Source organism: Elephas maximus, chromosome 22 (genome assembly GCF_024166365.1).
Source record: "Elephas maximus indicus isolate mEleMax1 chromosome 22, mEleMax1 primary haplotype, whole genome shotgun sequence".
NCBI classification, from domain to species: domain Eukaryota; kingdom Metazoa; phylum Chordata; class Mammalia; order Proboscidea; family Elephantidae; genus Elephas; species Elephas maximus.
This window is the reverse complement of record NC_064840.1, coordinates 31088259-31100554: the sequence shown is the minus strand read 5'-3', so window position 1 is coordinate 31100554 and position 12296 is coordinate 31088259. Positions and strand designations below refer to the sequence as shown.

General features: G+C 44.9%; 1 protein-coding gene across 1 annotated transcript in view; it reads left to right on the top strand.

Moving 5' to 3' along the window:
- The window catches only part of MYO18B (myosin XVIIIB), a 327968-nt gene that overhangs the window by 136059 nt on the left and 179613 nt on the right, over positions 1-12296 (top strand). Inside the window, exons 23-24 of the mRNA XM_049865475.1 lie at positions 5782-5910; positions 9250-9393. Of these exons, the coding sequence (XP_049721432.1) occupies positions 5782-5910; positions 9250-9393 (273 nt within the window). The remainder of the gene's footprint in view (positions 1-5781; positions 5911-9249; positions 9394-12296) is intronic.

Genomic DNA, 12296 nt, shown 5'->3' with positions numbered 1-12296 from the left:
CTGGACCAGCAGCATTGGCACCACCTGAGAGCTTCCTAGAGACACAAATGATCAGGTCCCACCCCACACCCACTGAATTGGAAACTTGGGGGTGGGACCAGCGCTCTGTATTGCAACGAGCCCTCTGGGGGATTCCAGTGCGTGTTCAAGTTTGAGAACCACTGGTTTAAATAATGACTTCATTATTTCAGGAATTAAAAAATCAGTCCCTATAATCCCAGCAGCTATAGCAGAGCAAAGAAGAAAAGCAAGGAAGATGAAGAAGTTGCTACCCACAGTTTCACAGTGGCAGGGGCAAGAAGTTCATAAGCCTGTACATTCCAATAATAAAACGTTATTATTATTGAATAATACTTGGCAACCACTGAGAACCTGTCTAGAGAAAATCAAGGCCCATGTATCCTTTTGGAAGCTTACTGCTGTTGTTGTTAGCTGCCTTCAAGTCAGCCCCTGACTCATGGTGACCGCAGGCACAATGGAAGGAAACATAGCCCGGTCCTGTGCCATGCCCATGATCGGTGGTGGATCTGACCATTGTGATCCATTGGGTTTTCATAGGCTGATTTTCAGAAGTAGATCACCAGGCCTTTCTTCCTAGTCCATCTTAGTCTGGAAGATCTACTGAAACCTATTCAGCATCAGAGCAACATGCTTCCACTGACAGATCGGTAGTCGCTGTGCCTGAGGTGCGTTGGTCTGGAATCAAATGCGGGTCTCCCGCATGGAAGACGAGATTTCTCCCCCTGAGTCTTTAAGGGCAGATGTGATGTCTTACTAGGTGGGAAGGCCATGAAGCCCAGTGGAAAGCTGACTCAGTGCACACCCAGGCTCCACCATTTTCTGTGAATCTTGAGTGAGTGATTTAGCTTCTCTGAGCCTCCATTTCCTTTTTAAACTGCAGCTACTAGCCTCGCCCTCCCAAGTTAGCTGTGGGAATCAGTAAATTGTCACTTAACAGGGTTGGCTGTCATGACTGGTTGAATACATTTGTCACTGAAGCAAGGTGTCTATCAATTAATGTTCAGTGTTTACAGAATTAAAACTCCTCTTATCTGTAAAATGAGGGTCCCTAGGTGGCACAAATGATTTGTGCTCGACTCTTAACCTCAGGGTTGCGGTTCAAATCCACCCAGCGGTGCTGTGGAAGAAAAGACCTGGAGATCCGCTTCTGTTAAGATTACAGCCAAGAAAACACTATAGAGCAGTTCTACAGTGTCCCACATGGGGTCACCATGAGTCAGAATCAACTTGATGGCAACTAACAACAACAACAATCTGTCAGATTACTAACAGAAGAGGCGCTAAGTCCTCAGCAGTACCGGGAATGGGAGCTAGGGCCATAGCAGATTTTTAAAAACCTGGCGGTCAACATTTTTAGAAAAAAAAATAGCTGTGGCCCCTACGGGCTCTTTAAAGGGGGGCTGTTTGGATGTTTCTCTCTGCTTGGGTCTGATAAGCAGCTGGACCCATGAAAAGGGAATAATTTAGATTTTTCTTTGTGATTTTCAGCCCCTGGTGCCTTATCAAGGCCTGTTCTGAGGGCTATGACATTTATGAAAAAGGTGTGGTTTCACAAGCAGTTGGCCTTCTAGTCGGCAATATGCTCTTAGAAGAAAAAAAAAGAAAAGTCAAGATAAGATTCTGCAGAGGCGAGGACTTATTCCCATTCTGTGTATGGTTGTTTCCAATTATCTTTTTAATGAATGCTTCATACTTAATCAATGGCGGTTTTGGCAGGACCCACCAGCTTTTGTAACATATGAACTAGGGCTGTCATCCCTTTGATCATTGATTTTTTAAATTTTTTTAATGGCAGCTTTTGGGACTCACTAGCTTGTGAAATTAATACAGTCATTATTGAGGCCATCTGATGGGTAATGAGTCAGTTGTGTCTTTATTTCAATGAGGCTAATTGTCTTGGTGGCCCTGGCTGATAGGAAGTGTTCTGTAAAACCGAGTTAGCACCCATCAGGCATGCTCATTTTCATTTTCTCGTTGAGAAGGGGCTGGCTGCGGGATTGGTTGAGTGGTCTCCATTACTGAAAACAGGTTCAGGGTAATGGAGAAACGATTGAGACCCTTTGTTCCACTTGGAATCAAATTGCAGTTGAACCTCAAGCTTCAGGTGTTTGTATCATAATGAACGGGGAAATGGATGCTCATGTTGGCACTGGGAGTGGGTGCAGGAGATAACCCAAGGTCTGGGTTCGAGTGTTAGCTTTGTCAATCAACCTCTCTGTTACCTTAAGTAAATTACACAACCTTCCTGAGCCAGTGGGTCCCTGGGTAGCACGAACAGTTGGCCCTTGGCTATTAACCTCAAAGTTTGGTGGTTTGAACCCACTCAATGACACCACAAAGAAAGGCCTGGTAATCTGCTACTGCAAAAATTGTTGTTGTTAGGTGCTGTCAACTAGGTTCTGACTCATTGCAACCATATGTGCAGCAGAAGTAAACACTGCCCAGTCCTGGGCCATCCTCACAGTCGTTGCTGTGTTTGAGCCCACTGTTGCAGCCACTGTGTCAGTCCATCTCATTGAGGGTCTTCCTCTTTTTCCCTGACTCTCTACTTTACCAAGCGTAATGTCCTTCTCCAGGGACTGGTCCCTCCTGCTAACATGTCCAAAGTACATAAGATGAAGTCTCACCATTCTCGTTTCTAAGGAGCCTTCTGGCTATGCTCTTTCTAAGACTCCGTAATACGTGCAGTCCGCATGAGCTGAAATGGACTTGAAAGCAACAGGTTTGGTTTTTTGATTTTCTGAGCCAATAGATTCCTCGTAAGGACTGTTCTGGGTTTTAAAATAAGATATAGGAGTCAGGGCTTTGAAAAGTGTAGATGCCACGCAAATGTTACTTATGGTCACTGATATCTGTAGTCTTGTCTGGAGTCAAATTATTGTCATTGTTAGCTGCTGTTGAGTCAACTCTGACTCATGGCAACCCTATATGACAGGGTGGAACTACCCCCACTGGGTTTTCTAGGCTGAATTTTTTTTTTTTTTAATCTTTATAGAAGCAGATCACCAAGTCTTTCTCTCATAGAGACTCTGGGTGGGTTCAAACTGCCACCTTTTCGGTTAGAATCCAAGTGGTTCACTACAGTCAGATAGAAGGAAATAAATCCAGGCTTTGCACTTGCTAGCAAAGGATCTTGGGCAGATGGCTTTTTTAGCCTTAGTTTCTGTCTCCATAAAATGGGGGATAATGAAAACTATCACACAGGGTGATGTATGTAAAGTGCTTACCCTGCGTGCCAAAGTGTTTCGTTCAGATCAAGAGCACTGTAAAGTCTTGATAAATGTCAACCAATTACTATGCACTATTAATAACATCACTAATTAAGGTAGTGTAGTGGTTAAATGCTACAGCTGCTACCCAAAAGGTCAGCAGTTCAAATCCACCAGGCACTCCTTAGAAACTATGGGGTAGTTCTACTCTGTCCTGTAGGGTCGCTATGAATTGGAATCGACTCCATGGCAACAGGTTTATTCAGTGCCTCCACGGAGTCCCCGGATGATGCAAACAGTTAAGTGATCGGCTACTAACCAAAAGGTTGGCAGTTCAGACCCACCCAGAGGCTTCTTGGAAGAAAGGCCTGGCAATCTGCTTCTGAAAGATCACAGCCATGAAAACCCTATGGAGCAGTTCTACTCTGTAACACATGGGGTCACCATGAGTCGGAATTGACTTGGTGGCAACTGGTACTGGTATCCAGTGCCTTCAACAAAACACAACACTTTTGGGGTTATAAGCCACCTCTGGCAAAGAAACACACAGGGCTGTTCTTAGAAATAAGCAGTAAGGACATCTGAAAAGTGATCACACCCGCATCACTCTGAGCAGAGTTAGCGAAACAGAGTTAGCACCACTAACATCACTCTGCCTTAAATTCCACCATTACAGCATCTTTCTTTTGCCTTCGGAAAGGTAAGAAAATGGCCACACCAAATTGTAGCCCCCCTACCATCTTGGCTGGAGCAGGCCTGGCCCAAAAATCCCAGGTCCTCTCAGACAATCCTTCATCCCACACCTCCAGGACGCTCTGCCTTAATTCTTGGCTGACAGACAGTCCTGGGGTCCCGGCTTTCTCATTTCTGTTCCCTGCAGTTTCTTTGAGGGCGGCCCTGCGGGGTGCCAGGGAGGCACTGATCACAGTGCTGCAGAGGCCTTCATCCATTATTGATGAGCCGCAGCCTGGAAACCGTGTACCACGAGCTGTTTTCTGTTAGATGCCAGGTCTATCCCCCAGGCTTGTTCTGAGGATTAAAAGAAATAATGTATTTAAATTGCTTTTATAATAGCGACAATAACAATGCTAATAATAAAAGCTGACAATTTCAGAGTACCTACTAAGGACGAGGAAACCCTGGTGGCGTAGTGGTTAAGTGCTACGGCTGCTAACCAAAAAGGTCGGCAGTTTGAATCCACCAGGCGCTCCTTGGAAACTCTATGGGGGCAGTTCTACTCTGTCCCATAGGGTCGCTATGAGTTGTAATCGACTCAACGGCAATGGGTACTAAGGACCAACACCTGCACTGATTGTGTGTGGTTGTCGTTAGCTGCTGTCAGGTCAGGCCCCTGACTCATGGTGACCCCATGCATGAGGGAATGAAATGCAACCTGGTCCTGTGCCATCCCCAGGATCGGTTGTGGATTGGAAAGTTGTGATCCACAGGGTTTTCACTGGCTGCTTTTCAACAGTAGATTGCCAGACCTTCCTTCCTAACCTGGAAGCTCTGCTGAAACCTATTCAGCATCACAGCAACCTGCAAACCTCCACTGACAGGTGGGTGGTGGCAGCACATAAGGTGCATTGGCTGGGAATCAAACCCAGGTCTCCCACATGGAAGGCGAGAATTCTACCACTGAGCCCAATTGCCTCCTAATTGTGTAACTTGCCTTATATTATCTCATACATCAGCCCATTTTACAGATGAGGAAACTGAGGCACAGAGAGGTGGAGCTGGGATGCAAATACAGTACTGTATTCCCACCTCAAACCTTCAGGTTTCCCTAATATCCTACCACATTGCTCTCAACCGTTTATTTTTCTAAATTTTCCTACTGGAAACAGGGAGCAGGAGGAATGGAATTTTGGGGTAGGCTAGAATGTGTCTCTGAAATGCATCTGTGGGGCTGCAGGCACCAGGAGTCTCTGCTTTCTCCCACCCTGAGCCGCACTCTTCAAAATCCTTTAAGTAATCCTGGCTGGTCGATCCAGGATGCAGGCAAGGGCTTTCTTCTCACTTTGCAGAAGGCATAATTGTTGTTGTTGTTAGGTGCATTGAGTCAATTCCGACCCATAGTGACCCCATGCATGACAGAACAAAACATGGCCCAGTCCTGCACCATCCTCACAATTGTTGTTATGCTTCAGCTCACGGTTGCGGCCACTGTCAATCCATCTCACTGAGGGTCTTCTTTTTCCCTGCCCCTCTGCTTTACCAAGCATGATGTCCTTCTCTAGGGACTGGTCCGTCCTGATAACATGTTCAAAGTAAGTGAGACAAAATCTTACCATTCTCACTTCTAAGGAGCATTCTGCCTGTACTTCTTCCAAGACGGATTTGTTCGTTCTTCTTTCAGTCCATGGTGTATTCAATATTACGTTAGTAGTTGAGGACAAACTGTGTGTGCCACCCAGGGACCCATTAAAGGACAGCTGATAGCAAATACTGAGGGCAGCTGCAAGGGAAGGAGGGTCTGAGTTGCAGCCACTTTCCCCTCCAGACAGTCTGCTTCAGAGGAGGAGTCACCTACACCCTTCTCTCCTTCCAGGTTTTCCTCAAGGCGGGTGTGGTCTCCAGGCTTGAGAAGCAGCGGGAGAAGCTGGTGTCTCAGACCATCATGCTCTTTCAGGCAGTCTGTAAGGGCTTCCTGTCTCGCCAGGAATTCAAAAAGCATAAGGTACGGAGGCCAGTGTGCCTGGGGAGCCCGGCAGAGGCGTGAAGTCCTAGAAAACCTGGCCCATGGGGCTGTGAGCCCATGCTTCTCACAGTTGCCCTTGCATGTGAATCCATGTGGGATATTGTTAAAACACGGGTTCTGACCCAGTGAGTCTGGGGTGGAGCGGGAGTGTCTGGACTTCTCATCAGCCCCCAGATGATACAGTGCTGCTGGTCCAAGGACCCGTCTGAATGGACAGACCAACAGACCATTTGCAAGCTGTCATGACTGTTTCTAGGACACTGACATCAATTCATCAAGGAGGTCCACCATGAACGAGATATCTTTGAGGTTGTCCAAGCTCTCCTGGGTCGGTTCATGATTTCAAATTGTCCATCTCTGAAGGACTTGACTTCCCTGGTCAGCTGACAAAGCATGAGCTAGGTCATGGCCACTGAGGTCTTTGGGACCAAAGGGCAAGTTCAGAGTCTGCAGCCCTGAGCGACCCCTGGCCCCAGTCTTCAGAAATCTCCAGAGACTAGAATTCCTCTCTGTAACCTACACAATGGAGAGAAAACAGCACAGGCTCTAGAAACAAACAAGACCTATGTTCGAATCCCACTTCCACCAATTAGTAGCTGGGTGCAGGTTACATGAGATAATGTGCACTTAGTACAATGCTGAGCGCATAGTAACTGCTCAATAAACAGTAATTACCTTGTTGTTGTCGTTAGGTACCATTGAGTTGATTTCAACTTATAAAGTTATAGTGACCCTATACTCTAGCTACACCATACAGTAGAGCTGCCTCATAGGGTTTTTTGGGCTGTAATCTTTACGAAAGCAGATCGCTGGGTCTTTCTCCCATGGAGCCTCTGGTTGGGTTCAAACCACTGACATTTCAGTTAGCAGCAGAGCTCTTAAACATTGTGCCACCAGGGCTCCTAGTTATTACCTTTGTAGTAATATTATTAATTACTACTAATACTAGAGTGGAACCTCATTATACATGCCTCCACTTTATATGAATTCAACTATATGCACTTGGCGAAAACAAAGAAGTGAAAATATTAATAATTAAAATATTATGGATGATCCCATTGGCCCACTATACTCAACTAGCTTATGCTTTGAGATAATCTGAAATAGAGGTTAAAAGCCTGGGCTCTGCTACTGAGAAGTTGTGTGACATTGGGTATGTGACTTGACCTCTCCTCTCTGCACCTCAGTGTGTCCATCTGTAAAATGGAAATGGAAATAATAATAGTACCTACATAAGGCTATAGTGAGGACTAGGTTAAAGTGTGTAAGTAGCTCAGAGCAATACTTGGCGAGTAGGATGCACCATGTAAGTAGTATAGTGTTGGCTATTGTGATGGGGATGAGAGGCAAGCATGGTTCCCACCTGAGATGAGAATGAATTAAGTCAGTGGTTCTTAAAGTGTGGTCCCCAGACCGGCAGCATCAGCATCACCATCACCTGGGAATTTGTTGTTGTTGTTCAGTACCATTCAATCAGTCAGCTATGACTCATAGCAACCTTTGGATAACAATTAAATGTTGCCCAGTCCTGCACCATCTTCATGATTGTTGCTATGTTTGAGTCTGTTGCTTTGGCTATCGTGTCAGTCCATCTCATTGTTCTCCCTGACCCTCTACTTCACCAACCATGATGTCCTTTTCTAGCAATTGGTCTTTCCTAATGACATGTCCAAAGTAAGAGAGCCCAGGTTTCACCATCTTGCTTCTAAGGAGCATTCTGGTTGTATTTCTTCTAAAACTGATTCGTTCATTCTTCTGGTAGTTATGTCATTTGTTCATTTGTTAGAAATGTAAATTTTTCAGCCCTGCCCCAGACCTAATGAATGAGAAACTCTGAGGGTGGTCCAGGCACTCTGATTTAACAAGCCCACCAGGACAGTCTAATGCACAGGAAAGTTTGAGAACCACTGCTGTAGAGAAGAGCACATCTCAACACTCAGTGGACAAGGCACAGGCTAGGTCATGGCCACCAAGATCTTTGGGACCAAAGGCCTAGTTCAGTCCTGAGCCACCCCTGACCCCGATTTTCAGAAATCTCCAGAGATCAGAATTCTTCGATATTATCTGTTCAAATGCTGTTGTTGTTAGGTGCCGGGGAGTCAGTTCCAACTCTAGCAATCTCATGCACAACAGAATGAAACACTGGCCAGTCCTGCACCATCCTCACAATTATTGCTGTGTTTGAACCCACTGTTTCAGCCACTGTCACAATCCGTCCCCTTGAGGGTCTTCATCTTTTTCACTGACCCTCTACTTTACCAAGCATGATGTTCTTTTCTAGGGTCTGGTCCCTCCTGATAACATGTCCAAAGTACATGAGACGAAGTCTCACCATCCTTGCTTCTAAGGAGCATTCTGGCTGTACTTCTCCCAAGATTTGTTCATTTTTTTCTGGCAGTCCATGGTATATTCAATATTCTTCACCAACACCAGAATTCAAAGGCATCGATTCTTCTCTGGTCTTCCTTATTCACTGTCTAGCTTTCACATGCATATGACCAAAAAACAAAGCAAAACAAACAAATTGCCTTGGCATCGATTATGACTCGTGGAGACTCTGTAAGACAGAGTAGAATTGCCCCATAGGATTTCCAAGGAGCAGCTTGTGGGTTTGAACTGCTGATCTTTTGGCTAGCAGTTGAGTTCTTAACCACTGTGCCAGGATTGAAAACACCAAGACTTGGGTCAGGTGCAGCTTAGTCCTCAAAGTGACATCTTTGTTTTTCAACACTTTAAAGAGGTCTTTAAAAAGACATATGGATATTACCCTATCACTGACAGTGTTGTGCTTCGGAACAGATCTTGAAATGTTCTGTTTAAATTGATACCTATTATTGTGTAATAAATATACATATAATAATTCTGGTTCTCAAACTTCAAGTTTGAGTAGCACTGAATTAGTGTTTAAATACACTAAAACAATTACCTGGCCCCTAAGCTAACAGCATAATCGTGAATATTGTTTCTTGTGCGTATTTTCAGGGATTTTCAAGGGTAGTTTTTGACTTGCACACCACTTTCTAACCTAATCCTCACATAAGATGTGGCCCTATTGAATCATATTTTCTCTTTTTATTATAATTATCATCATTAAGTCATGCAGGATTAAATTATAGCATAAGTGCCTGACGTTGAATGCCTGACGTATTAGAAGAACTCCGTGAAAGGAAGCTTTTTGTTTGTTTGTTTTGAGTTATCCAGTCCCACTACTTTATAAGCCCATTGCCTCCACCCCCTTTGCCTCTCTCTGCCTGTTCTCCTACACCTTCGCCTAGGTGGGGAAGGACCCCCTCAAGTCTCTGTCTCCTTTCTCTGCAGCTTCGCCGCCTGGCTGCCCAGTGCATCCAGAAGAACGTGGCGGTGTTCCTGGCAGTCAAGGACTGGCCGTGGTGGCGGCTCCTCAGTTCCCTCCGGCCCCTGCTGAGTGCTACCATCGGGGAGGAGCAGCTCCGAGCCAAAGAGGTCCGTCCATGCGACAGGCAGGGCGCTGGGTGGCTACTTCCCTCCCCCCACTTCAGTGTTTCCATCCAAGAACCCACTCCCCTACTCTTGCTCTGAGAATTCGTGATCCCACAATGCTGAGCTCGAAAGCACTCACCGCCCCCTCCAGATATCCCTCCGCTCCTGTCAGTACCGCCCCTCTAAATACTAAGTCCCACTCGATATGTATCACTATCCCAGGGATACACGGACACTTTAATTGCTTATCCCACAGAGACTCGATGATGGGATCTTTGATTTATTTTCTTACGCTCACGTAAAAGAAAAATTGCATAAAAACCCAAAACCAAACCCGTCGCTGTGGAGTTGATTCCAACTCATAGCGACCCTGTAGGACAGAGTAGAACTGCCGCATAGGGCGTCTAAGGCTGTTAGCTTCACAGAAGCAGACTGCCACGTCTTTCTCCCTCAGAACAACTGGTGAGTTCTAACTGCTGACTTTTCGGTTAGCAGCCCAGCACGTAACCACTGCGCCACCAGGGCTCCTTGAAAAATTGCATACCTATAGAAAAGTTGAAAGAATATATCCAGTGAGCACTGCTATACCTTTCATCTGGAGTCCCTGGGTTGCACAAACAGCTAAGTGCTCAGCTACTAAGCAAAAGCTTGGTGCTTCGAATCCATCTGGAGGCACCATGGAAGAAGGTCCTGGTGACCTACTTCCAAAAGATCAGAACCGTTGAAAACCCTATGGAGCACAGTTCTATTCCGACACATGTGGGGCCACCATGAGTCAGGGGTGGGCTGTACAGCAACTGGTTTGGTTTTTTGGTTTATGCCCTTCGTCCAGATTCGTCAATCACTAACATTTCCAGCATTTGCGCTCTGCCTTTCAAACTCTCTCTACACATACGGGCATATATGTACACATGTATGTGGTTTTCCCCTGCTGACCCTTTTTTTTTTAATTGTACTTTAGATGAAGGTTTACAGAACAAACTAGTTTCTCATCAAGCAGTTAGCACACACATTGTTCTAGGACATTGGTTAACAACCTCACGACATGTCAACACTCTCCCTTCTCAACCCTGGGTTCCCTATTACCAGCTTTCCTCTTCCCTCCTGCCTTACAGTCCCTAACCCAGCGCTGGTGCGCCCCTTTAGTCTTGTTTTGTCCCATGGGCCTGTTCAATCTTTCCCTGAAGGATGAACCTCAGGAGTGACCTCTTTACTGAGCTGAAAGGATGTCCAGGGGCCATACTCTCAGGGTTTCTCTAGTGTGTCAGGGCTCCCTTGCTGACCCATTTGAATGTAAATTGCAGACATCTTGAGACAGTTGACCCCTAAAAATTTCAGTGTGTCCAAACAAGGATATTCTCCTACATGAGCGTGATGCCATCACCACGCCCAAAAAAGTTCACGGAGACCCAATAACATAATCTAATACAGAGTCCAACTCAAAACTTTTCCCCTTGTCCCAATAATGTCCTTTAAAGCTTTTTCTTTTACTCTAGAATCCAATCAAGATTCATGTATCATATTTGCTTGTCATGTAATCTCCCTCTTAAAATAATCTCTCTCACTCTTTTTTTTTTTTTTTAACATTGATTCAAAGAGTAAAGAGTCTAGGCTAGCTGTCTTATGAAATAGCCCACAATCTGGATTTCTTTCTGTTTCCTTATGGTTGGATTCAGGTTAAAACAATTTTGGCAAGAATGTTTTCTAGATGATGGTGATCACTGACCTTTGACACTCAATATCAGGGTGTCTCGTTATTGGTGATGTTAAATTTGATCACTGGCTTAAGGTCGATCTGTTGTCCATGTGCCATTTTTTCCCTCAATTAGTAAATGATCTGTGGGGTGACCCTTCGCTACTGTTAATATTTGCTTTCCCCCAAATCTTTCATCAAATTGTTTTAGCATCCGTTGATGAGTCTTGTGTAAATCAACTAATACACAAGTGGTTGAAATAATGATTTTTCCAACTCTGTCCTTTCTTCTGCATTTGTTAGCTATCCCTCTTTTGTAAAGAACAGTCTCTCCTTTTCCATGTTTCTGAGTGTCAATACGGATTCAGAGATTTTTAAAAAGATTCTAAGCATTACAGTTTTTGCAGTCTTCAATTTTTTTTCTTTTTTTAATGTTCAAATAATCCCAGATGTGGCCAAAGGAAATCCCTTCAGGCTGGCTCTCATGTCCTTTTGACATGCTTTCTGGCATGAGTTGGCTCCAGGGGTACCTTTTTTGGGTCCTGCCTCCTACATGCTTCTGGCTGTGGCTTGTAGCCCTCTCAGTGGATGGAGTTAGGAGATGTATACCTGCCTTCCCCCATTCTACATTTTTTTTTTTTCTATAGGTCACTATGAGTTGGATTGGAACCAACTCGAAAGCAATGTTGTTTTTTTTTTTTCCTCATAGGAGATGACATCTGGTGGAGCAATGCTTAAGTGCTCAGCTGCTAATGGAAAGGTTGACAGTTTGAACCCACCAGCCACTCTGTGGGAGAAAGACGTGGCAGTCTGCTCCCGTAAAGATTACAGCGTTAGAAACCCTATGGGGCAGTTCTACTCTGTCATATACGGTTGCTATGGGTTGGGATCAACTCATAGCAATGGGTAGGTGGGTCTCCCATGTGAGAACCCTACTTCCTCAGCAACACCAGCATATTTACTCATTGGCTCTGTCTTACAACACACACAAAGTAATTTCAGAATTACTACACCATTACTGGCCCCATCAAGAAACTCACTGAGTGAAGATCAAGATTTCTTTGGTATTCTTTTGGCTTTTAGAATACATCCCACTAACAGTGTACATCCTGAGTACTGTATTCAAAGTAATTTTAGTTATTTCTCTTTTCTTGTTGCTGTTATCCACTTGATATACAGTTTGTTCCATTTGTATTCGATTTTAGACTTTGTG